The 26,867-nt window shown below is 37.8% G+C and overlaps 2 protein-coding genes across 10 annotated transcripts in view; both read right to left on the reverse strand.

The window, feature by feature from the left end:
• The window catches only part of LOC106092154 (uncharacterized), a 432,693-nt gene that overhangs the window by 167,852 nt on the left and 237,974 nt on the right, over positions 1–26,867 (reverse strand). The window lies entirely within an intron of this gene.
• Positions 1–26,867, reverse strand: part of LOC106083818 (putative uncharacterized protein DDB_G0289263) — a 255,441-nt gene that overhangs the window by 83,571 nt on the left and 145,003 nt on the right. For 6 of the 9 annotated variants that reach the window (XM_059368263.1, XM_059368261.1, XM_059368262.1 and 3 more), the window contains one exon: positions 8,256–8,439. In XM_059368263.1, the coding sequence (XP_059224246.1) occupies positions 8,256–8,439 (184 nt within the window). Of the gene's footprint in view, positions 1–8,255; positions 8,440–15,027; positions 15,340–26,867 lie in introns of all 9 variants that reach the window. The other 3 variants (XM_059368259.1, XM_059368258.1, XM_059368257.1) reach the window with 1 other exon arrangement.

Below are 26,867 nucleotides of genomic sequence, written 5' to 3' on the forward strand. Positions count from 1 at the left end.
TCTCTCATGCACCAAACTTGAATTTTTGTTGTTGACATTTGAGTTTGATTTGTGAAAATGTGTAACCAGTCTCTGGCTCATTGATTGTACATTGTGTATTTGATTTTGTTGAAAGGAAATTGAAAACTCATACAGAATATCGCAATACCGTTAACTTAAAGCAAGTTTTGGCAGAGGAAAAATGATGGGGAGCCAAGAATATTAATGGCTTGTATTTCAGACGTCTAAGCACTCGCCAATGTTTGTTCATGTTGCTGATAATACAACATTTTCCAGCTATTTGTTGTATACAGGTTGTGAAAAGAATGAGAGCATCTTTTAAAGGAGACGCATTTTCCCCTCAATCCATTTTTAAAAATATAACAACACCGGATGGATATCAAAGTCATTGATAAATAATTCCAAATATTAGGTTATAGGATTACAAAATAAATTAAACTGCCGCATAATTGTATGCGTGTCTGTATCGTGAATAACGGAACACCGCACAACAAATAAATTACAGATTTACTTTCCGGAAGTATGTAAATTGCATATTAATGGCAATTACTTCAATTGGGTTTGTTTCTTAAGTCTTTTGATTGTCTGTCGTCCAATATGGTCTTTAAAGGCTGCAGAAGCCACTATTTTAGTCCGATCTTTACAAGTTGTAGTACGAGGTGTTTTATTTGACGTCTTAATATGTGTGCAAAATTTCATAAAATTTGGATTAAATTTAGATATAGGTCCCCGATATATCTTTCATCTGAAATAGACTTTAGCCTGTAGGAACCACAGTTTTCATCTGATTTTGCATGAGACCTTTTATTTGACGTTCCAATTTAGATATAGCTCCAATGTATATATTTTATCCGATATGGACTTTTAAGGCAGTAAAAGCCACAATATTGATAACAACTCTACAATATAGGGCGTGAGATATTCTATTTGACGTCCCGGTATGTGTCATCCAAATTAGCACAGGTTTCGATATAACTCCCATATAATCTTTTATCCGATATGTCCTTTTCAGGATGTGGAAATCCAAATTTTTATACCCTCCACCATAGGATGGGGGGTATACTAATTTCGTCATTCTGTTTGTAACTACTCGAAATATTCGTCTGAGACCCCATAAAGTATATATATTCTTGATCGTCACTACATTTTATGACGATCTAGCCATGTCCGTCCGTCCGTCTGTCTGTCGGAGGCACGCTAACTTCCGAAGGAGTAAAGCTAGCCGCTTGAAACTTTGCACAAATACTTCTTATTAGTGTAGGTCGGTTGGTATTGTAAATGGGCCATATCGGTCCATGTTTTGATATAACTGCCATATAAACCGATCTTGGATCTTGACTTCTTGAGCCTCTAGAGTGCGCAATACTTATCCGATTGGAATGAAATTTTGCACGACGTGTTTTGTTATGATATCCAACAACTGTGCCAAGTATGGTTGATCTTGACTTCTTGAGCCTCTAGAGGTCGCAATTATTATCCGATTTGAATGAAATTTTGTACGACGGATCCTCTCATGACCATCAACATACGAGTTTATTATGGTCTGAATCGGTCTATAGCCCGATACAGCTCCCATATAAATCGATCTCCCTATTTTATTTCTTGAGCCCTCAAAGGGCGCAATTCTTATTCGAACATTTTACACAGGTCTCCAACATATGATTTAATTGTGGTTCAAACCGGACCATATCTTGATATCGCTCTAATAGCAGAGCAAATCTTTTCTAATATCCTTTTTGCCTAAGAAGAGATGCCGGGAAAAGAACTCGACAAATGCCATCCATGGGATTTACTTGTTTTATATTTCAATAGGTATCCAAATTAAAGTCTGACTAGATTTCGAGGTAAGTTCTACATATAAATGGTACGAAGTACACCAGGTGGTGTATGGTATTATAAAGTCGGCTCCGCCCGATTTTTGCCTTTCTGGTTTTTATTAAAAAAATTTAAATTTTGCGCAAAAATTACAAAATTTTCATTTGCGCCGCAATGTGGCCTATCGTCCTCTTTCGGTCAACAATAGGCTAGAGTTTTTGGGCACTTTGGAATGCATGTGCAGATTCATAGCCACCGACTGTGCATTGGCTACGCCCTTTACTATATTCAGGAGCGTATAATGACAGTGGACGAGCTCCCGCTGGCATATTCGCTCGCCTTTTCATTTTCGGAACATCATCGTGTCTATGAACCCATGAATCAGCAAGGATTGGAGGCGGTTAGTCCCTTCTCAGAATTTTACTTCGGCAATCGTACCTTAAAGATCGAAAACGCGCCCGGGAGTCTCAGAGACATACATATATCGAGTGCCTCGAAGTAGACCCCCAAACCCTTCTATGACTGCGCCTTGAAGCTAACTGCAAAAACCTTGATCTCATCGTCTTCAAACACAGCATTCGCCAAACTTTTTTTTTTTGAGAAAGTACATCTGAATATCTTATATTGAATCAGAGGTTGGTAGTTTCTCCTTCCTGTAGCTGTAGCCGCAAAGCATATAACGCTCAATAGGCTGCATATTCACCATAGCTTCCAAGACCGACTGAGTTGTGGATTTACACGTTCCGTTGATTTCAACTCAGGGACTAGCCGAAACGGGCCCACTCCGCTGCGCCTTCTCTTACTTTATGTGAAACAAAATGATCCTTGAAATAATTATTTTCGACAATTAAAGAGTTTTTAGTGAAATGCCATGCTATGAAAATAGTATATGTATATCGCTTGATTAACAGTATAACAATGTAAATGCCTTTATCAGAATACCATATAATCTTTATTGGTCTATGAATTCACTCGGCGGTTTTAGGATCAATTAAGTTTGGATGTTAGATGTACTCCATTCTTAGAGACTTTATTTGAGCTCGATATTCTCATGGGGATTTTGGCAGTGGGAGTCTCATATTGTTTCGGGGGTGAGTTCAGTTTATTTGTCTGTTCCGTATGGACTCAAAAACGACAAAACCGATTTTCTTGACATTTTCACAGATGGTGCATAATGATTCCGTGGTGAAAATAGGGTACTACATTTTTTAATATCTGAAGGGACACGGCCTCCCGGACCCTCCCCCTCCCTCTTACCATAATTTTCAGAAATGCTAGATCTCGGAGATGGGTGGGTCGACTTAAGCGAATTTTTTTTTGCTCCCTTTCAGTAGCCTAAAACCAAAAATTTGATATCCAAATTTTGGATGGGGTGCTTAGGGGGCCACTCCACCTCCAAAACCCACCAAAATATTTATCGATCAATCACGACAATATGGAACTCAAATGAAAGGTATTTGAGAGTGGAAAACGATTCCCATATTTAAATATGGAGTCAAGTGGTTGGGGGCCGCCTCACCCCCAAAACACCCCTAAATCGGTCATATTTACCGACTTTCGGACCAAGTTACTGGGGGCCTCCCCTTCCTCAAAACACCCCCGAAACAGGACTTATTTACTGACCATGGCAATATGGGACTTAAATAAAAGATATTTGAGAGTAGAATACGAATCTGATATCTAAATGTGGAACGAAGTGGTTGGGGGCACCCCTCCTCCCAAACCAACCCCCAAAAAGGACCAATTTATCATCCATAGCAATATGTGGCTCAATTGAAAGGTCGTTGGGAGTAGAGCACCATCTGATCTGATCATCTGATATCAACATTTGGTAAAAAGTGTCTATAGGACAGCTCCTCTCCCAAAGCATTCGCCAAAGAGGAAAAATTTACCGAACATAGCTATATGGGGCTCAATTAAAAGGAATTTTAGAATTGAAACGAATCAGATATATATTTTTAGGGCCACGTCACCGAATGGCCTCCCCAACCCCTCAAAACACACCCAAACCGGACGATGCTAAAATTTTTTCAGGGTTAAGTGTTTGGGGGACCACCTCTCTCCCCAAAGCACACCTTAATCAAACATATTTACCGACCATGGCAATATGGGACTCAAGTGAAAGGTATTGGGGAGTAGAGTACGAAATCGATACCAACTTTCACGACCAAGTTTCTTGGGGTCCACCACTTCCCAATCAAACATATTTACCGACCATGGAAATATGGGACTCAAGTGAAAGGTATTGGGGAGTAGAGTACGAAATCGATACCAACTTTCACGACCAAGTTTCTTGGGGTCCACCACTTCCCAAAGACACCCCCCAAACAGGACTCATTTACTGGTCATGGCAATATGGGGCTCAAATAAAAGAAATTAGGGAGAAGAATACGAGTCTAATATCCAAATGTAGGGCCAAATGGACGCTTCATCTCATAAACCAATGGCAATATGAGGTTAAAATAGGTGATATTTGAGAGTAGACCACGATGCTGATAGTTTTTCAGAGCTAATGGAGCTCAAGTGAAAGGTATTGGGGAGTAGAGCACGAAATCGATACCAACTTTGACGACCAATTTTCTGGGGGACCACCCCACCCCCCAAAACACCCCTAAATCGGACATAAATATTTACCGACCATGGTATTATTAGGGTTAAATAACAGGTATTTGGAAGTAGAGCACGAAATTGATACCAACTTTCGGGACCAAGTTTCTTGGAATCAACACCACACCAAATTTAAGATTTCTTTCCTTATTCGTTCGGCTTGGACCAATTTCGAACAATTTAGAAAATTTGAAAGTTTGGTTTTGTTTCTGGACCTATGCTTTCTTCGAAAAAACTACTTTTAATTAATCGTAAATTATGGTTTGGCATTTTATTATTATTTGGGTTGATACAAATTGACCCTAATGCATACATACCCAGTAAAAACTTGGTAGGTACATGCCATTATTTTTGGCATGTAAAATAATGGATAATTCATTATCCTTAGATCATTATCATACCCTTGATTTTCAGGCGTCAAAGATATTATACTCGTACTCAGAAAAAGCATTCCGTAAATATAGTTTGTGATATAATAAAGGTTTATTCATGATCTTTACTCACCATTTACTTACAAATTGAAAATTTAATTAATAAAAATTCCATTAAATAACTGCTGGGATTCTTCTCTCATTGATAAGAGTGCTGTCTGATAGGAAGTTAAGCTCAATGATAAGTTCTTCCATTCTATTGCCGCAAAGCGATACCACTTAGTAGCACTAGCTGCTAGGAGCACTAGGAAGGGATAACCACCGCTGATGGTCACTTCGAAATTCGAACCCAGGCGTTCAGCGTGAAAGGCGGACATGTTGAGTTACGAGGGCCCCTCAATATAGCGTTTACGATTACTTACTGTGATCAAAATCATTTCAAATTTTTTAAATTTCATTACAGAATAATTGACACACATAATGAAATGCCAATGATATATATAAAGTGACATATCGTAAGACAAGAACATATAGTGTGATAACAGCTTAAAAGGGCGAAACTGTTTGGGTTTAAGTAATTTTTATTTAGCTACTTTAAACTAGGATAATATGTCGTAATTTTTGATAAGTAGTACGCTTAGGCATAAGTACTTATTTTTGAACTATTGGTACATTTGTGCGGCAAGATTTTCCTCATGGGACATCGACATGTAAAAATAATTATGATTGAAACCTAAATATAAGTAGTTATAAGATTTTGAATATACTTATTAATCGGAATATTAAGTAATGAGAGCTTTTGCTGGATACATTCACAGATTGCATTTGTATGTTTATATCATTAATAATATTAAGGACATGGAAATTACCAGTTAATATGGATTATGGACTTCAAAACTTATGGACTTTAAAATAAACACAAATCAGTAAGGTGGTAATGATTTTCTATTCTCCGTTTTGTGCTTCTAAAAGCACATAACTTCATACATAGTGAATAGGCATTCAAGTGGGACATTACCTAAAATTTTCACCAGTGAATTCAGCGCACCAATGGATGGCTTAAACTTCCCTTACAAAGCTGCTGATAATTCAGCAAGTTTTTTGTTGGGTTACCGCGGATCATCATCTGTATATGCGATTAATTTCTATTTCTATCTTGATAAATGCCTCTTCGATTTATTGGATGGCCGCCTTGGCGTAATCCTTCAATTGAAGTGAAGTCTAGACCTGCCTTATCACATCGTTGAAGGCTGTCTTCACCTTCACCTTCCTTCCCATACGTCTTGTTTCGCACTAAAGTTCTACAGCGTGGACGAATTTGGGCTCACCAAATTTCTGACATTATTTTTCGTCAGAACTACCACTATACCCAATATTATTTATTTTCTATCCAAATGGATTTATGGAGACCAGTCAATCGCATTCGTGAAAGAATTTTTGCAAAATTTGACAATTGCCTTTGACAATCCAGAGATATACACTGACTCACAAAAGTTATTGTAGCATGCACCCATGTTAACCTAATGTCTAACAATACTTTTCACTCGGTGTGCTCAAAACCAAAAATTTTGTTGCTTTTTAAATATTTTTTTGATACAAATAAAAACAATTTTCATTATGAACTACCAAAATTTAATATTATAAGAAAATTTTTTATCAAACTATTTTTTTTTAATTTTTGGTTCTCTGTAGCTTTTGAGCAAACCCAATAAAAAATAATGTTATATTATTTAATTTTGGTAGTTGATAAAGAAAACTGCTTTTATTTTTATCGAAAAAAAAATTTTAATTCAGCTGTTTCAATGAACTACTAGTTTTCTATTCATAAAGGCATTTAGGTTACATGGGTGCATACTAACTTTGGTGAGCCAGTGTATATACATCTCAAAAAAAAAAATATATATATATATATATATTTCACTGATATCTTTCCGACTACTTTGCTTCTATTACCACTGTGGTGTGGGGTGTCAACGGGTTGCCATTGCTCCACTATAGTATGTACATTACAACATTTACTTGGCTGATGCCCTATAACGAACGAGAAAAGTTGTTAAAAGTTTGGAACACGTCAATTATCATAGAGGGAAATAGTTGCAATACTTAATGGACAACGTACTAGAGATTGAGAGAATCTGGCTGAATATTTTAAAGCAGCGATGAAGTATAGAGCAACAATCATAAATTAATTTAGAATATAATGAACATACAATACATACAATATATTTGTCACAACAAAAAAGAGAAAAATTATATCATTTTATAACTATATTAAAATCTTGCACCGGCTGACAACGTAATTTCTATGGCCGATAACTTCTCTAAATCGAACAGTTTTCATTTGAATTTAAAGACATTTCCAGAATCATATTAAAGTGTAAACTTTTGTTTGAAATAAAGAGAAATATTACTACCAGCCTGTACTTCCTCCTCCATTTTTATACCCTACACCACCACTGTGGTATAGGGTATTATAGATTTGTGCATTTGTTTGCAACGCTAAGAAGGAGAAGAGCTAGACCCATTTATAAATATGCCGATCGACTCAGAATCACTTTCTGATTCGATTTGGCCATGTCCGTCTGTCCGTCTGTAAGTCCATGTATTCTTGTAATCAAAGAAGCCACAATTTTTATAACGTTTTTGGCGTTGGGGTGTTTTATTTCACGTCTCCATAACTGTGCAAAAATAAATAAAAATCGGTCCAGGTTTAGATATAGCTCCCATATATATGTATCGCCCGATTTGCACTTAAATGGCTGTAGTAGCTACAATTTTCAACCGATCTGCACAAAATTTGGCTCCGACTGTTCCTAATATATCTGGAAAATTTCATTAAAATCGGTTCAGATTTAGACATAGCTCCCATATATATCTTTCATCCGATTTGAACTATTAAGGCTGTATAAGCCACAATTTTGATCCGATCTTCACCAATTTTTGCATGAGGTGCTTTATTTGTCTTCACATGTGTGCAAAATATAGCTCCTATATATATCGTTCATCCCATATGGCCTTTTGAGGCTGGAGAATCTCCAATTTTCGTCCGATTTTGCATGAGACGTTTAAATTGACGTTCCAATGCGTGCGTTAAATTTCATTAAAATCAGTCCTAATTTATATACAGCTCCAATGTGTATATTTCATCCGATGTGGAGGCAGTAAAATCCACAATTGTGGTCACATCTCTACAATATAGGGCGTGAGATGTTCTATTTCTTGCCCCAATATGTGTCATTAAAATTGACACAGGTTACGATATAACTCCCATATAATCTTTTATCCGATATGGCCTTTTAAAGATGTGGAAATCCAAATCTTTTGTCCTATGGTAGGAAAATCTTACAAGGTTCTAAATTGCTATTTCAATTGGTATCCAAATTAAAGTCTGACTAGATTTCGAGATAAGTTCTACATATAAAAAGCACTATCAATTGGTACAAACTCTATCAATGTACTTACCATCCATTTGACACAGTCCAAACAGCCCATTTGTGAAGCGGCATGTATGGGGGCCATGCCATCACGGGCCCGCACATATAGTGAACCGCCCGCTTCCAATACAAGAAACTTTAGCACCTCCAAATGGCCCTCTTGTGCAGCCAAGTAAACTGGTGTGACATCATTGTCCATTTGCGTATTGGCGCTGTGGAGAAGAAAAACAGAAACAACAAACACAACCGATTAAATAGATTGCCCAAAGGAGGATAAGCCATATACATACAAAAGAAAGAAAAAAACTAAAATACTAGCAACTGGCAATGAATGGTTAAAACAACTAAAGCTGGCCTACAAAACAGATAACTTATTTCTAATTAGTCTTTTTTAAAGTAGGATTTTTTTCTTAACGATGCCTTTTGGAATATCATGAAAAGTCGTTGGTGTTGCATGGCCAAAGACTCTGTCTGTCTACAAGAAAAAAAGAAAAAAAAAAACAAAATAGCGAAATCGTTTTCAAAGTCAACAAGCGGCTTTTGCTTTTTCGGCAAAATGTAGAAGTCACCACATTTAACATGCTTAGAGGCTCCCAAGCAGTTGGCAGTTCTGCAACTCTAGTTGTTTGCTGGTTTTTAAATTACAATAGAACTAAACAGCGAAAAAGCCTCATGTGTGTATGAACTTTGTATGTTATACTTGTTACCATTTATTTGACTTGTTTGTTTGCGAACATTTGCAAAACAAAGTGACATTTACAACACACTACTGTCGGCTTTTACCATTGCTTTTGGCTGGTTTGCAAATGCTCCGTTGGAGTTCTAGATTTTCTGCAGGATGCATTTAGAAAGTAAAGTCTTTTCGCGAATATTTTCATTTGTAACGGTTTTTCGAATGAAAGTTTTTCGTCTGGCATTATCTGGGATCTCTCGCATGTTGTTTTCTACATGCATTGAACTTCAAAAACTGAGCGCATGTGGCCCAAGTCGTTTGCCATGCTGGCGCAACCAAAAGTTGTTACGCTTGTTTTCTAAGTCTTTGGATTTACCCAACCATGGTGTTCGTACACTGCCATTGATGCAAATATTCATGGTGTTTGCTATCCATGTCCTTCTAGTTTTATTTATATATTGCAAATTCCATGTCGCATAAAAATGGAATTTTCAGGTCAAACATATGTTGGGATGTTTAGTGATTTACGAATCAGCAAGAATACTTTTTTAATATGATTAATAAATAGAACCGAATGATGTGCCGTATGATAAGTTGCAGATTAATCCATACTGCTCAACAAACGTTGCGCTGGAAATACTTGAAATACTCTTGAGGATATGTAATTGTTCACTGAGAGGGTAAAAATCTTAACTAAAGGGTGATTTTTTTGAGGTTAGGATTTTCATGCATTAGTATTTGACAGATCACGTGGGATTTCAGACATGGTGTCAAAGAGAAAGATGCTCAGTATGCTTTGACATTTCATCATGAATAGACTTACTAACGAGCAACGCTTGCAAATCATTGAATTTTATTACCAAAATCAGTGTTCGGTTCGAAATGTGTTCATTCACCGTTCAGCGATGAGGCTCATTTCTGGTTGAATGGCTACGTAAATAAGCAAAATTGCCGCATTTGGAGTGAAGAGCAACCAGAAGCCGTTCAAGAACTGCCCATGCATCCCGAAAAATGCACTGTTTGGTGTGGTTTGTACGCTGGTGGAATCATTGGACCGTATTTTTTCAAAGATGCTGTTGGACGCAACGTTACGGTGAATGAACACATTTCGAACCGAACACTGATTTTGGTAATAAAATTCAATGATTTGCAAGCGTTGCTCGTTAGTAAGTCTATTCATGATGAAATGTCAAAGCATACTGAGCATCTTTCTCTTTGACACCATGTCTGAAATCCCACGTGATCTGTCAAATACTAATGCATGAAAATCCTAACCTCAAAAAAATCACCCTTTACATGTCCATATTATAGAAGCAAATAAGTTTTTTCACCATGGCACTGAACTAAAGGTACTTTGAGTGCAGCCGGAAATGCTTGGCATTTATTTTATTTTTATAATCTACATCACTGCAGTGGTAGAGGGCATTATAAGTTATTGCATTTGTTTGTAACAACCAAAAGAACGACATATAGACGCATTGATAATTATACGAATCGTCTTAGAATCACTTTCTGATTAGATTTAACTATGTCCGTCTGTCTGTCCATTTTAATTTGTGGTCAAAGTTCACATAAATCATTTTTGTCCTAATTTTTTCGATTCGCGCCATAGATTAGCAAACTTGATTTAAAGATGATAAATTTTCCAACTTTTTAAGGAAATATTTCCTTTGGTGAAAGATATTTTCCTTGATATAAAGAATTTTTTTATTTAAAATGGTAGGTTAATAAATCCTTATCCTTGCGTCTTGTTATTAATGACAAAAATCTCAAATGAAGGTCAAAATATCGTTGAAAGTTAGGATATTGACTTTGGGACATTACAAAAGTGTACCTTAGTTAAAGACGCAAGAGAAAATTAAATTTAAAGATAGCATCTTCATTTTAAAGTTTCGATTCTTTGGCTCGTTTTCATTGGTAAAATCCTACGAATAAGGAAAAATCTTAAATTTTCTGCCAATGTTTTTTTTTTCAATTCGCAATCCGCAATCGCAATCCGATCATCTTCCAATTTTGCACAGTAATTTTTTTGCTATATATATATATATATATATATATATATATATATATATATATATATATATATATATATATATATATATATATATATTTATATATATATATATATATATTTTAGGGCCTTTGCAAGCCCATTTATCAATTGATCTCGAAGTTTTGTACAGCGAATTCCTTAATGTGTAAAGTAAGAATTCTATTAGGAAATTTTGAAAAGATAATAAAAATTCACAAAGGGAGCATTTTATTAAAATAAGGATACGGGTATACATTTCTGGCCTTATGATAAAAATACGTGTCTATACAATACATAATACAATGTCTATATGACGCGGATGCATTATTGTAATATATGCATAGTTATAGTTAATTCTTAGTAAACTGGTATTAAGAACTGAATTGAGTGAATTGAGAATTGAGTAGTTTTTTAACTTATGTTAGAAAAAGTACGTCTTAAGCATAGTATGATTATTTATAGGCCTGATGGCTTCGCATTGCATGAAATGAAATAAATAAATAAAAAAAATAAATAAATTATACGAATTAATAAAAAGAGTAGAAAATAAATCTGATACCCATAATCTGATATACTTAAAACTAAATTACAAATATAATGCAAGCTCCACCTACATAGGTCCCTGCTCCAAAGTTCTTTTTTTTACCGGATAGTACTTAAAAATCCCAACAAAAAAATAATATTAAATTTTAGTTTCTTAAGAACCCCTTTATCTGCAAAATCTATACGAAGACAGTTATTAAGAAATCTCTATTCATTTTTTCCTACAAATTTTTCAATTTGAATTTTCTTCCCTTTACTCCGTTATGGACCGACACCCAAACGATGCGGATTTTGCCATCCTCAAGGCGTTAATTTCCTTCTTACACTGCAAGACTGTTCGTGACCTTACCGTCTAGGTTGTTATTGCCCTTATGGCAGTTTTACAGGCGGTAAAGATGTTCACACTCGACGGCCTCGCGTTAGTACCACACCACTTCACGCATTCCGTGATCGCCCGGATTTCCGCCTGCAGGTCCGTATTATGGTCAGGCAGTCTAAAACAGATCTCAGTTCCTGGGTTCTCAATGTAAACCCCCAAGCCCACTCTGTCCTTTAGCTTTGATCCATCCGTGTAACATGATCTTCAAGATGGCTATACTAAGGTTCCGTCAATCCAAGACTGTGCCGATGGCAGCAGTGCCTCGCACTCTACTTCAAGGTTCATCTCAGATATCCGATTGGAAATATCTTCCGTTCCTTCCAGTTTTCCTATCGTCGCCTCGATTATAACGCGATGGTATGAGCTGCTCCCTTCCTCAATCCATTCTCCTATCGCCTTATGTCTCATAGCCGCAGTGGCTGCCTCACACTTATTCTGTATGTCAATGGGTCGGATATCTAGAATAGTCTCCAGTGCCCTAGTGAGCGTGGTCCTCATTGCTCCGCCTATGCCAAGACAACATGTTCTCTGAACCTGTTGTATGGTCCTTATGTTGCACTTTTACTCCATAACAGTCCACCAAACTACTGAGGCATAAGTAAGTATTGGTCTAATCACGATCCTGTAGAGCCAGTGGACTATCCTCGGATTCAGGCTCCATTTCGAGCCTACAGACCGTCTACATAGTGCCCAACATCTGTGAGCCTTCTCAGTACGCTCCTGAATGTGACACTTCCAATTCAGTTTCCTGTCCAAGATCATACCTAAGTATTTGACCTTGTCAGATATCGAAATCGTCTTATTGAGGAATAGTGGTGTGTTAAATTGGCCCACCTTCGTCTTCCTCGTGAACAAGCATATTTCAGTCTTCTCTGGGTTAAAATTGGAACAAATTGTATGCTTCTTTGTTGACTTTGCATGTGTCTTCAATTGTATTCCTAGAAACAGCTTACTGCACAAGCTTTCCTACTTTGGCTCTTTTGACATTTTTCTTTAGTAAGGTTTGCATTTCATGATGGAAAGATGAACGAGTCGAAATTATTAAAATTTACTACCGAAATTCGGGTCCAGCAGGCTCAACGTTATGAGAGCTACGGCGAGGCTCATTTCTGGCTAAATGGTTTCGTCAATAAGCAAAATATGCGTTATTGGTCAGACAACAAACCACACTTATCCTACGAGTCATCATTGCATCCCGAAAATAAGTACGGTTGGGTGCGGTTAATGGGCCAGCGTATAGTGTTGCCAAATTCAAAAATTTTGGAAATAATTCTGGAACTTTTGAACGGATAGAGATATGCCCGAAACTTTACATAGTCAATGCTGAAGTGTTTTCCAAAATGCAAAACTTGGGAACCACAGTGGGTCCAGAGGCCGATCCATGGGGCTTGAAAGTTGGCCATCTTGAGTATGTCAAATTTTGTATGTACCGATCGGCTTGATTCTTCTTTTTAAAAGATAGAACTCGTACCCTCCACCATTAGGCAAACAAAGAATATTGAATTAGAGCTGGTATGTTATCGGAGCTATATCAAGTTATAGTCCGTTTCGGACCATAAATGAATGCTGAACATTGTAGATGTCTTTGTGTAACATTTCAGCTCATTCTGTTAAGAATTACGCCTTGTAAGGGCTCAAGAAGAAAATCGCGAGCTCGTTTTACATGGGAGCTGTATCAAGCTATTGATCAATTCAGACCATATTACCCACGTCATAAGAGAAGCCGTTGTACAAAATTTCTGCCGAATCGGATGAGAATTGCGCCCTCTAGAAGCCCAAGAAGTCAAGATTCCAGATTGGTTTATATGGCAGCTACATTAGATTATGTACCGTTTTGCGCCGTACTTAAAACAGTTATTTTAAGTCATAACAAAACACCTCGTACAAAATTTCAGCCAAATCCGATAAGAATTACGCGCTCTATTGGCTCTAGAAGTCAAAATCCATGATCGGTTTATATGACAGTTATACCAGATTATGAACCGATTTGAATTATACTTAACACAGTTGTTGGAAGTGATACCAAAACACTACGTGCAAAATTTCAGTAGAATGAAGCATAAGCTATTAAACATACATTTATAGGAAAACAAAGTTTATAAGGGCTGCTATATAAGTTTCTGGCCTAGGCAACACCAAGTGTTGCCTGTGTCAATCAGACATTTCCATTTGAAAATTTGACATAATCGTTCTCAGAACGTTTTAAAGTATGACCATCACCTGCGTTATTTGCAGTGACTTGAAAAAATTAATTTTACAAAATAATGGAACTAAATTGTGAAAATTAAAGATACAATTTTCACAAGTGTCGGCGTGGACTATCACGACAAGAGTGCATTGATTAACTTAAATCTCTCTATGGCTATAAAGCACCATCCTATAGCACTGTGAAGAACTGGTTCAATGAATTCTGTCGTAGTCGACGCTGGCATAAAGTCGAATTCCGCGAAGATCGTTCAATGACGGCCGTGGTACCAGAGAAAATTGATGCCGTGCGTGAACTTATAATGCAAGATTGTCATGTTACATATCACGTGATAGAGACATCCTTGTGCATTTCTTCCACCATCGTACATTCGATATCGCACGAATAATTTGCCATTAAAAAAGGTTTGTTCTCGTTGGATTCCACACAATTTGGCAATTGTTCAAAAAAAGGCTCGTTTCGATTAGTGGCTGAAGTCTTGGAAGAAATTCGAAAAGCGAACGAGAGAAGACGAATCATTGTTCACCATGACAATGCGAGTTCTCACACATCGGGTCAATGCCTTTTTTACCGGCCGAAACGTCGAATTGATAGGTCAGCAGTCGACCAGCCCCGATTTGGCACCCAATGACTTCTTTCCGTGACTTCCCGTAAAGAAAATAAAAATGCTTGTCAATGATTTTCTTTGACAAAAAATGCTTTTGAAGTGTTCAATAACCATGTTTTGGAGGTGTCTCAATCGGAGTTGTCGTTAGTGCTTCGACAAATTGTTTGAGCGCATGCAAAAGTGAAGCTGGAAATTAGTTTGGAAAACAATAAAACTAGTTTTGATGATAAAAATTTGCATTTTCATTATAAGGTCATAAACTTATATAGCAGCCCTCGTTGTTGTTTTGTTTTTATTATTCTAAGCAAAGCAAGTTAAATATCCTTTCTAGAATTAAGATAATATTCTAAAACATCTCACCTAACCATATTTCGGCGATTATTTTGCTCTTTACGCACTCCAGTAACACTCGTCTCTTTGGTAACATCAAAATCATCCTGGTCCATGGGGTCATCCATTATTTCTGCCAAATCCGAAAGGTCATCACTTGAGGCCCTCCTCAATTTGCCAACATTATCTGAATCAATATGTCCGCCATTGTGCAAATCATTGGCGGCAATGGATCGAATATCAGAATTTGATTTACTTTTTGTTTTGCCTCGGCGATACGAAGCCAGACTTGTGGTCATTCTGCCAAGGAGGCCTTTTTTGACGTTGATCGTAGAAAAATAACTACAGACAGACAGTAGAAGGCGTATTCAGTAAATTGAAATAGAAAAGTTACAGGGACAAGAAGGAGGGTCAAGAGGGTCAATACCAGATGAGATATTTCTAGGGTCAGTCGGTCGGAAATTAAAGTTCATGTGCGATCGACATTTGGTGAATTGGAAAATTTTGCGACAGAACCAAAAAAGAGTGCAGCGGTTACTACCGAAGAATTGCCATAAATGATAATATCTTTTAGAACTTGAGAAGTAAGTCTTGGTGAAATTTTAGGTATTTGTGTGTTTAAATTGAACTGTACGAGAATTTAAAAGTGTTGTATGGTGAATATTAAATATGTTTCGCTTTCTTTTTTCTTTACTTTTTTGTATCTTTTTTATGCTTTGGGATCGTTTACCTTTGTCAAGGTTGTTTTGCTCGCAATTTTCTTTCACTTTTTGTTATTCTTATTTGTTATTGGTTTTAATGTTTATTTGTTTTGTTATGTTAATTATGAAATGTTTCTTTCTGAAAGATTTCGAACCCTAATTTCACTTTTGCACCACATCATTATTGACTCATCATTTTTAATTGCTATTAATTTTTTTTTATATTTCAACGGCTTAAAATTTTGTTTTTAAAACGTTAAACATCTTTGGTGATTTGTTTTGTTCACTGTTTCGGATAAAAATACACAATTTCATTGTCATACCTTAGGTTTTTTTACCCTCAATCAATGGACCGGGCTTAATTTATTTTATCCGTTTGCAACACATCGAAAGATTTAACCATGTGCTTGTATCTGTCCATCCGTCTAGTGGTTCTTGAGTTACAATCTCGTTACAGCCCTAACAAACTATGATATTGCGATACAATTTAGCACAGATTTAAAATTTTTGCATACACTAGTTAAGTCTGTTATGGGGGCTTCACATGGCACATCATGATACGTGGTTATTGCAATAGTATTGGTGAAAATAAGGGTGTATGCGTCACATGTAGACATAACCATCAGTAATGGCTGAAAAATCAAAACCATTTGATTTTTTCGATAAATGGCGTCTATCGTTTACCGTTAACGCAGGAAGGTATAACATTTACTTGACATACTTGATAGATATTAAAAAGTACGTTCTGTAAAAAATTAATTTATAACAAGTAAGAGCGTACTAAATTCGTCCGAGCCTAATCTTATATACCCTTCACCATGGATCGCATTTGTCGAGTTCTTTGCGCGGTATCTCTTTTTAGACAATAAAGAGTAATGGATACGAATTTTTATGCTATTGGAGCTATATCAAGTTAATGTCCGATTCGGACCTTAAATGAATTGAATGTTGTAAACCATAGTAGAATTCACTGCGTAATAGTTTAGTCTATTCGGATAAGAATTGGGCCTTGTAGGGGCTCAAGAAGCAAAATCGGGAGATAGGTTTATACGGCAGCTGTATCAGGCTATAGATCGATTCAAACCATATTGGACACGTATGTTGAAGGTCAAAACTTCAGCCAAATCGGATATCAATTGCGTCCTTTAGAGGCGCTAGATCAGTTTATATGGCAGCTATTTCAGGTTATGTATCGATTTGAACCATACTTGTGCCTTATGTAAAATTTCAGCCAAATCGGATGAGAATTGCGCCCTCTAGTGGTTTAAGAAGTCGAGATCCAAGGCCGGTTTATATGGCAGCTATATCAGGTTATGTACGGATTTGAACCATACTTAGCACAGTTTTTGGAAGTCAAAACAAAACACAAATCGGATGAAAATTGCACTTTCTAGTGGCTCTAGTGGCAGATCACGTGGGATTTCAGACATGGTGTCAAAGAGAAAGATGCTCAGTATGCTTTGACATTTCATCATGAATAGACTTACTAACGAGCAACGCTTGCAAATCATTGAATTTTATTACCAAAATCAGTGTTCGGTTCGAAATGTGTTCATTCACCGTTCAGCGATGAGGCTCATTTCTGGTTGAATGGCTACGTAAATAAGCAAAATTGCCGCATTTGGAGTGAAGAGCAACCAGAAGCCGTTCAAGAACTGCCCATGCATCCCGAAAAATGCACTGTTTGGTGTGGTTTGTACGCTGGTGGAATCATTGGACCGTATTTTTTCAAAGATGCTGTTGGACGCAACGTTACGGAGTGAGTTGTGTTACGTTAGTGAGTTGTGTTAGGCCCTTCGACATCCTTCGTCAATTTAGCTCAGGTCGGTCCAGATTTGGATATAGCTGTCATATAGACTGATCCTCCGATTTAGGGTCTTAGGCCCATAAAAGCCACATGTATTATCCGATTTTGCTGAAATTTGGGACAGTGAGTTGTGTAAGGCCCTTCGACATTTTTCTTTAATTTGACCCTGATCGGTTCAGATTTGGATATAGCTACCATATAGACCGAACTCTCAATTTAAGGTTTTGGGCCCATGAAAGCGCATTTATTATCCGATTTTGCTGAAATTTGGGACAGTGAGTTGTGTTAGGCCCTTCGACATTTTTCTTTAATTTGACCCCGATCGGTTCAGATTTGGATATAGCTACCATATAGACCGAACTCTCAATTTAAGGTTTTGGGCCCATGAAAGCGCATTTATTATCCGATTTTGCTGAAATTTGGGACAGTGAGTTGTGTAAGGCCCTTCGACATTTTTCTTTAATTTGACCCTGATCGGTTCAGATTTGGATATAGCTACCATATAGACCGAACTCTCAATTTAAGGTTTTGGGCCCATGAAAGCGCATTTATTATCCGATTTTGCTGAAATTTGGGACAGTGAGTTGTGTAAGGCCCTTCGACATTTTTCTTTAATTTGACCCTGATCGGTTCAGATTTGGATATAGCTACCATATAGACCGAACTCTCAATTTAAGGTTTTGGGCCCTTGAAAGCGCATTTATTGCCCGATGTCGCCGAAATTTGGGACAGTTAGGTCCCTTGACATACTTCTGCAATATGGTACAGATCGGTCTAGATTTGGATATAGCTGCTATATAGACTGATCTCTTGGTTTTGGGTTTTGGGGCCATAAAAGGCGCATTTATTGTCCGATTTCGCTGATATTTGGGACAGTGTGTTGTGTTAGACTCTTCGACATTTTCCTGCAACTTAACTCAAATCGGTGCAGATTTGGATATAGCTGCCATGTAGACCGATCTCTCGGGTTTAGGTTTTGGGGCCATAAAAGGCGCATTTATAATCCGATTTCACTGAAATTTGACACAGTGACTTATGTTAGGCTTTTCGACATCTGATTTTGCTGAAATTTGGGACAGTGAGTTGTGTTAGGCCTTTCGACATTTTGCTTTAATTTGACCCTGATCGGTTCAGATTTGGATATAGCTACCATATAGACCTAACTCTCAATTTAAGGTGTTGGGCCCATGAAAGCGCATTTATTGTCCGATGTCGCCGAAATTTGGGACAGTTATGTCCCTTGACATACTTCTGCAATATGGTACAGATCGGTCCAGATTTGGATATAGCTGCTATATAGACTGATCTCTCGGTTTTGGGTTGTGGGGCCATAAAAGGCGCATTTATTGTCCGATTTCGCTGATATTTGGGACAGTGTGTTGTGTTAGACTCTTCGACATTTTCCTGCAACTTAACTCAAATCGGTGCAGATTTGGATATAGCTGCCATGTAGACCGATCTCTCGGGTTTAGGTTTTGGTGCCATAAAAGGCGCATTTATAATCCGATTTCACTGAAATTTGACACAGTGACTTATGTTAGGCTTTTCGACATCAGATCTAAAAATAAACCGACATGGTTCAGATCGGTTTATTTTTAGATATAGCTACAAAAAAGACCAATATTTTGTTATACACAATTGATCAATAACTTGTACTTATTAGTATTTGGTCCAAATCGGAACATATTTCGATATAACTGCTATGGGACATAAGGTATGCAATTTTCACCGGATTTTGATGGAAGGTGGTTTACATATATACCCGAGGTGGTGGGTATCGAAAGTTCGGCCCGGCCGAACTTAACGCCTTTTTACTTGTTTTATCTGAGTCCGAACGGCGTTGCGCAGTGCGACACCTCTTTTGAGGAGAAGTTTTTACATGGCATAGTACCTCACAAATGTCGCCAGCATTAGGAGGGGATAACCACCGCTAAAAATTTTATGATGGTTTCGCTAGGATTTGAACTCAGACGTTCAGCGTCATGGGTGGACATGCTAACCTCTACGCTACGGTGGCCTCAAATATGAACCGGCCTCTCGATCCCTTAGAAGCAGCAGTTGGGAGATCGATTTATATGGAAGCTATATCTGACTAAATACAAACAACCAAATTAAAAGAAAAAAACCAAAACAGACGGGGAAAACAGATGGAGGTACATCATAGTACGGTACAAGATGATAAAAACGACAGCGAATTGAAACTACAAAAGTATGGAAAAGCTAGGAGGAAACTACCGTTGAGAATATGATCAAGTCAGACAGTTCAGGTCTCTAGAGAACTCTAGAATAATAAGAGTACTCACAATTGCGGAGCAATGACCCATAAGGTGCTCGGCAGTCTCTAACTTTTCCTTATCGTTGTAGAAGTCAATTTCACCCTGCATCCAGTGCGACGTCAAAGACCTGATTTTGCAATGACCAGTCAGGGGAAGTTCGCATAAGGGAGTGTTCACTCATTGTGTGGCACGATCACCGCTAATCAGTGATTCATTCCGCTTTACTTCCTGCCACCCCTAGATGGCTTAGGGTCTAGCAGAACCTGACAGCCTTTCCCATGGTTCGAAGAAGCATTTCTAACCAGTCTCACATGGTCCGATGTCAGAGCCTTTAATGCTGCCTGACTGTCTACATATATTGTGACAGTCTAATCAGGTAGCCACTCTTGTATCGACATCGGCAAAGACTATATGATCCCCTGATTCCAGGGAATTATATGAAGACTTCTCTCCCGGAGCCCCATCATATTTAGACCTATCCGAGTACACAAAGAAGGTCCCGTTGAGGGCAGAGTATCCACAGCCCAGAGGACCCTTTTTGGGAAAACGACGTCCAATCCATTGCCAAATTTTGATGTTTTAGGTGACCAACTTTCAAGCACCATGGATCAGAGTCTGTACTTATTAGGGTCCTCAAACTATACATACCCATTGGAAAATACCTCAACATTGACTATGTAGAACCCCTCAACATTGACATAAGATAATAAAAAAAGTAATCGTATTATGCAACATTTGAATCGAATTAATGGGCCTAACGGAGATGAGGAAAAATATACAAAATGGAAATGTATGTTTGTAGATTAGATTTTAGTGGCAATGGCAGGAAGTTTTTAACGTTGAACCAGCCAGCACCATAAGCAAAATTCTATTGAAAAAAATATGAAATGATGATGTTCATAACCAATTTTTATATTGTATCAATCATTTTTAAAATGTCCCATCATAGTACTAACAAAGAGTAGCCACAACCACAGTTTTAGCCATCCGAGTAATGTATTTGTATTAATTGCACCCATAAAAACAACCAAACACTGCGTTAACAAATTGATGCCATTGGTTCATAAAAGTGAATCAACATACAGGTGTTATCAGATCAACCACACATGTTCATAAATCAACAACAGTTTTTGTGAACGAAACGTCCATAGGCGTTCACATTCTACCTATGTTTCTTTTTAAAGATCGCAAAACGTTTTTGTGTGCTGCTGAGAATCAAACCTGTGTTCCATCCATCCCCGTTTACAAACGTATTACCACATTGCACCTCATCCACCTAAGTACAAACAATGTTTTGATTCATTTGAATTTAAGGTTGGTATGCGTACACATTTTGTAGGGATAATGTTCACAACGGTTGGTGCCTGAAACAATATTTTCAACAACGCTAGTGTATGATTATGACACCATTGCTGCGTGAATTTGCAGCGTTTATCAGTGTAGTAACCAACCAATTGGGAATGGTCTCTTCTTTTAATTTTTCCATGCATAACTTATAATCGTGGAAATAATAATTTTTTAAAACTCCGATCTTATGTGGATTTGTCAGCGATCTTATGTGGAAAAGGTTGAGGCAACGAATTTGTTTAGAGCTTCCTGAAGTAAAGTCAACTACAAGCCGAAACAGTGTTCTAAAGAAAACTTTGTTGTTAGTTCATAAACAAGGTTAAAGACAACAGAACTGAAGTTTCAGACTCCTAGCTATTGGATTCAATTCTCAACCACTGTCTAGAAATGGACAACATACTTTAGTTATTGATTAATATTTAATTCACTTATAATAATAGGGAAATAAGCACCAATTACGGACGGTCATTCACCAATCAACAACATATTTCCAGCATTCGGATTATTATTATTTATTTTTAACCAAAAAAGAAATTTTTAAATTACTTTTAGAGAACTGGTTTTTTTCAGTTCAACTGTTATTGAAGTTTTGTTTGCTAAATTTATGCGGTAGCACAGTTTTTAAATCACTAGCTAAGATTTTAATTTTGGGGTAACTTTAGAAAAAGTGGTTGCCGATATTAATCCGCCCCATGCCCAATGGACATACACGTAAGCCAGTAATTGTGCGCTCTTAATTCTAAAAAGTAGCCTCGAAAAAGAAAATCGAAGTCAGAAACCCCGTGTTACCCGCAAAATCCCTAACTGTTTTCCATACCACGCCCCTTAGTTGGTTCATGTCCTAACCAATTATGTTTTGGTCAAGTTAACGATTCACCGAAATATTATCCTGTTGTAGGTCTCACAGTTTCTTGCAACTTCACTATTTCTATATACATCTCGTTGGCTTAACTTTTTTTTTGCAGCCAATAATTTAGAAATTTTTATTTGGTGGATTTAACATCACACATTAATTAGTTCATAAATATACTAATAACAAGTTTAAATTACTTCTTTTAATGCGAATTCAAATCACAAGGAATTGGTGCCGCTCTTGAAGTCAAAATTCGTGACAAGTGACTTTCTTTTTTTTTACGATTTTTCTAAACCGTTAACAAGATTGACAGCAGAAAAATATTGCAATCGAAACCGAAAACGAAACCGAAACCGAAGCGCAAGAACCGCCACCAACAAATCGAACCGTTTGACTGTTTTTGATCTGGATTTGCAATCGATCGCTGGAAAAGTGAACACATTTTTGGGTGAAAATCATGGCAGTAAAAATGTAAAAAAAGTGTTTCAAAATGATCTACAGCGACACCGACGAGGATGGCATCGTCTTTGTAGAGCTGTCATTACCTGCAGCAGATTTGAAAAGACTTTTCTCTTTTAGTCGTTGTTTTTACAGTTGCCAGCTAACAGTGAATTGAGTGAAGCTGTTTGGTCGCTTGTGGGGATCCTCGGATCGAGTTTTCCTCACACGTAAAATATCAAGTTTTCTTCAACGTTTGCCTTCAATTTTAATCTGATTTCATTTCGAAACTGTTGAAGTTGGAGTTGAAGTTTTATGAACTGTAGCTGTTGCAAATGCATTTTGACTGAATTCAACTCAAGTTTATTGCCAATAGCAGGAGTGAAAGAGAGAAAAGCAATAAACAACGAATGGTTGCATTGATGGCTGACTGAATTGCTGGCTGGTGCGTGACATGGAGTGTGGAGAATGCCATCGCTTAGGAGTTACAGATTCTTTGGTGCATTGTATTTCTTCTTTACCAGATGTGGCGGCGAACAATGTGCACAGACTCAATTTAATTGTGACTGATTATTTGGAGCGATGTCATCACCTATATATTTGACGTTTAACGGCGAGCATGCCTTATAGGGCAGACATCATTTACACTGGGTAACACTTTTATTTTTTTTGATTGTTGCTACTGTGGCGCAGAGGTTAGCAAGTCCGTGTAAGACGCCGAACGTCAAGATTCACATCTTGGCGTTCGGTCATCAGAAAAATTTATCTGGAACGCCAACTTAGTACGTTTCGCACTTGATGCTTTTTTTGATCACATACAACCCGAAAATAACTCCTCTTGCCCTGAAAACTATAAGCCTAGTCTATTTCATTTACCATGTAATCCAATAAGTCGTAGGCAGTTTTGAAAGAAGTGTATAATGCCGAGGTCATGTCCGATAATGCATTGTTTTATAAAGATGGACTGGCTCTTTGGCTTTGAGAGTAGGCGGATATACTCTCCCTGTATCAGCACGTCGTATATACATATGGGATGAATGGACTCGGAGGTAATTTTCATTCCAAAAGGACGAAAAGCTTATCACATGAAGTCGAAAGATTTTCGTCCTAATAGTCTGTCATCCTTTATGATGAAGACTTTTGAGAGGTTGGTATAGACAAGTTTTAAGACAAAGGTCCCTGGAGACCGTCAATTTCGGCAACAGCATGTATACATAAGGACAAATCCACTGAAACGGCCCTTCACGACCTAGTCGGAGGCTCTCTCACTGTCAAGGAATACAAATTGGTAGTATTGTATATCGTATTTCTTTACATTGAAGATGCTTTTAATAATGTAAAACCGACATCAATCATGAGGGAGCTGGAGTTTATTAATAACTTACTTACTAAAAGTTGCTTTACGGCGGGCTTGGGATCTGTAGTTATACAAAAACGGGTTGGCAAAGGGATACTTCAAGGTATCCTGTACTTTGGATTATAGTCATTAAAAGCATATCTCCGAAAGAAAAAACTTTAAAGGTGGTTGAGTGTGCAGATGACGTAGCTGTTCGGCACTCTTAGAGATATTCTTCAGGAAGCCCTACGTACGACAACGAAGTGGGCTACTGAAAGTGGTCTAGCCGTAAAATCATCTAAGACGGAAGTTGTTCTTTTCAGCAGGAGATAAAAGCTAACCACGTAAGCACCTGTCTCCTTTGGAGGAGAGAATGTCCCATTTACTGAAAATGAGAGAATGTCCCATCTACTGAAAATGCCTTTGGAGGAGAGAATGTCCCATTTACTGAAAATGCAATACACCTGGGTGTTTTGCTGGACAGGAAGTTGAATTTCAAATCAAACATTTTGAAAAGGACGAGAAGGGCAACTCTGGCCCCATATACCTGCAAAAGAGCCATTGGCAAAAGCGAAGTACACTACATTTGTTAGATCTATCTATATGGTGTTGTGGTCTAGTGGACGGCACTTCAAAAGTGCTCAGCCGTATCTAAAGGATGGCTTGCTTGAGGATGACACCATCTGATGCATTGAAGTTAATGCTGCACCTCTGCCTCTGGGCTAGACAATTACTGTGACCACAGCTGTGAGGCTAAGGGAGCTTTCTTTTTGTGCTTTTTGATGAAAGTACTACCACTATTTCTGATAAAATCGATTGAAAATGCGAAACCCTGATAATAAAAGTTAAATAGACTTTAATACGAATAGTTTCAAACCAGACCACCTTTTTTGCCTTCGGGGTGTACTCTGAAGAACTATGGCTGGACATATCGAGAAGGTTACCCGACTCCTTTAGTGTGTATCAAGCGGAGACCCTTGCAATTAAAGACGTGGTGGAAATGCTTCGATGTAATGTCATAACGACGATTGGCATACATATATTCTCAGACAGTCAGGCAGCCATTGAATCCCTGGAGAACGTATTTTAGAATTCAAGAACCGCACTTGACAATCGCAGATCTCTCAATGAGATTGCTGAATAGTTCCAAATTCATCTTTTTGGGGTTTCGATTCATAAAGATATAGAGCAAATAAGCTTGCGAGACTAGTACTACTTTACACATTCCAGGATAACTGGAATCTGTGGGTATGCCTCTACCGACATGTAAGCTAAGTCTTCAGGATCAGGACCAAAAGGCAAGTGGCGAGTCAGGCCCAGATAGTCACAATGTGGGGGTTGTGAACATCCCAAAATTATGTGACCTAATCTAGACTTGAAAAGGTTTACCGGTTTGCCGTCGCTGGCTAGAACAGACGTCTCAGTCATTGTGTCCGTCATGTCAGGTCACTGTTAGATCGGAAAACATGCTGACAGACTGGAAGTTGCAAGAAACGACTTCTGCAGCAGTTGTGAGGTCTTCGAATAAGAAGAGCCTATAGAACATCTGCTGTGTGTGTGTCCCTCACTGGCAGCCGCAACGAGTTCCACTTTAGGCAGTCATTTCTTTTAGAACTTATCTGATTTAGCGAATGTGGCATCGCAAGTGGTTGGGCTTTTTAAAGCGATCTGGATGGTTCAACGGCAGGGACTTATCCTGTGCATGTGGTATCACAATGGACGAAAACGTTTAAGTGAATCTGATGGCGGAATGCTACTTAAATCTAACATAACGCACAAACAGCATACAAAATCGAGGAGCTGCAAGTTCAAATCTACGAAAATTGGTACAAAATGTTTGATTCGAACTTGGCAATGTAGAAAATTTTTTGGAGTAGTAGTTTCGACTCCGAGTTGTTGTATTTGCCGTAATAACAGCACTTGTTAAATGTTTTTTTAATCAATTACGGCATTCCGTTTGTTACACCTGCAAATATTTGTGAAAGACTCTATTCTCGATAGCCATGACAATTTAAATGTTTGGCAGCTCTAAATTTTGCAAAAATACTTCTCATTGATGTGGATCAGTTGGGATTGCCTATCAGCCAAATCCGAACTGATCATCCTGTTTGAATTATCTTAAATTACTTTAAGCCGTCTTTAAGATGTCAAAGGCAATAGTATTTAAGGCTCTATCACACTAAATGTTCTTGTCTTATGACATGTCAAATTTTTCTATTGAAGAAATGCAACATAAGGACAATACAACAGGTTCAGAGAACATGTTGTCTTGGCACAGGCGGAGCGATGAGGACCTAGGGTAATGGAGACTATTCTAGATATCCGAGCCATTGCGGCTATGAGATCGACTTAAAGCGAAAGTAGAATGGATTGAGAATGGTTGTAGCTCATACCATGGCGGAATAATCGAGGCGACGATAGAAACCTGGAAGGAATGGAAGAGGTGTCCGATCGGATACGTGAGATGAACCTTGAGGCGAGGCACTGCTGCACTGAGATCTGTTTTAGACTGCCTGTCCATAATACGTATTTTTAGGCAACAATAACATTTTAACCATGTAAGTAGCCGAATAGCATTCAATAGACTTTCTATTGTTTCAGTAATTAGTTTAGCTAAATTTTTTAAAAAATTTCTCATTGTGTACGAAACGGATAAAAAACCGCAACCCATTGATATTATTGGGTTGCCCAAAAAGTAATTGCGGATTTTTCATATAGTCGGCGTTGACAATATTTTTCAACGGCTTGTGACTCTGTAATTGCATTCTTTCTTCTGTCAGTTATCAGCTGTTACTTTTAGCTTGCTTTAGAAAAAAAGTGCGCGAAATTTTGTTTACATTTGTTTGTTTGGCGTCAATTTTAATATGGAGCTCACAAAGGAGCATTTTCGTCATATTTTACTTTATTATTTCCGTAAAGGAAAAAACGCAGAGCAGGTTGCTAAAAAGTTACGAGATGTGTATGGTGATAAAGCCTTAAAAGGAAGACAGTGTCAAAATTGGTTTCGCAAATTCCGTTCTGGAGAGTTTTCACTTAAAGATGAGCCACGTTCAGGTCGGCCAAATGAAGTTGATGATGACCAAATCAAAGCATTAATCGAATTGGATCGTCA

This window comes from Stomoxys calcitrans, chromosome 4 (genome assembly GCF_963082655.1).
Source record: "Stomoxys calcitrans chromosome 4, idStoCalc2.1, whole genome shotgun sequence".
Classification (NCBI taxonomy): domain Eukaryota; kingdom Metazoa; phylum Arthropoda; class Insecta; order Diptera; family Muscidae; genus Stomoxys; species Stomoxys calcitrans.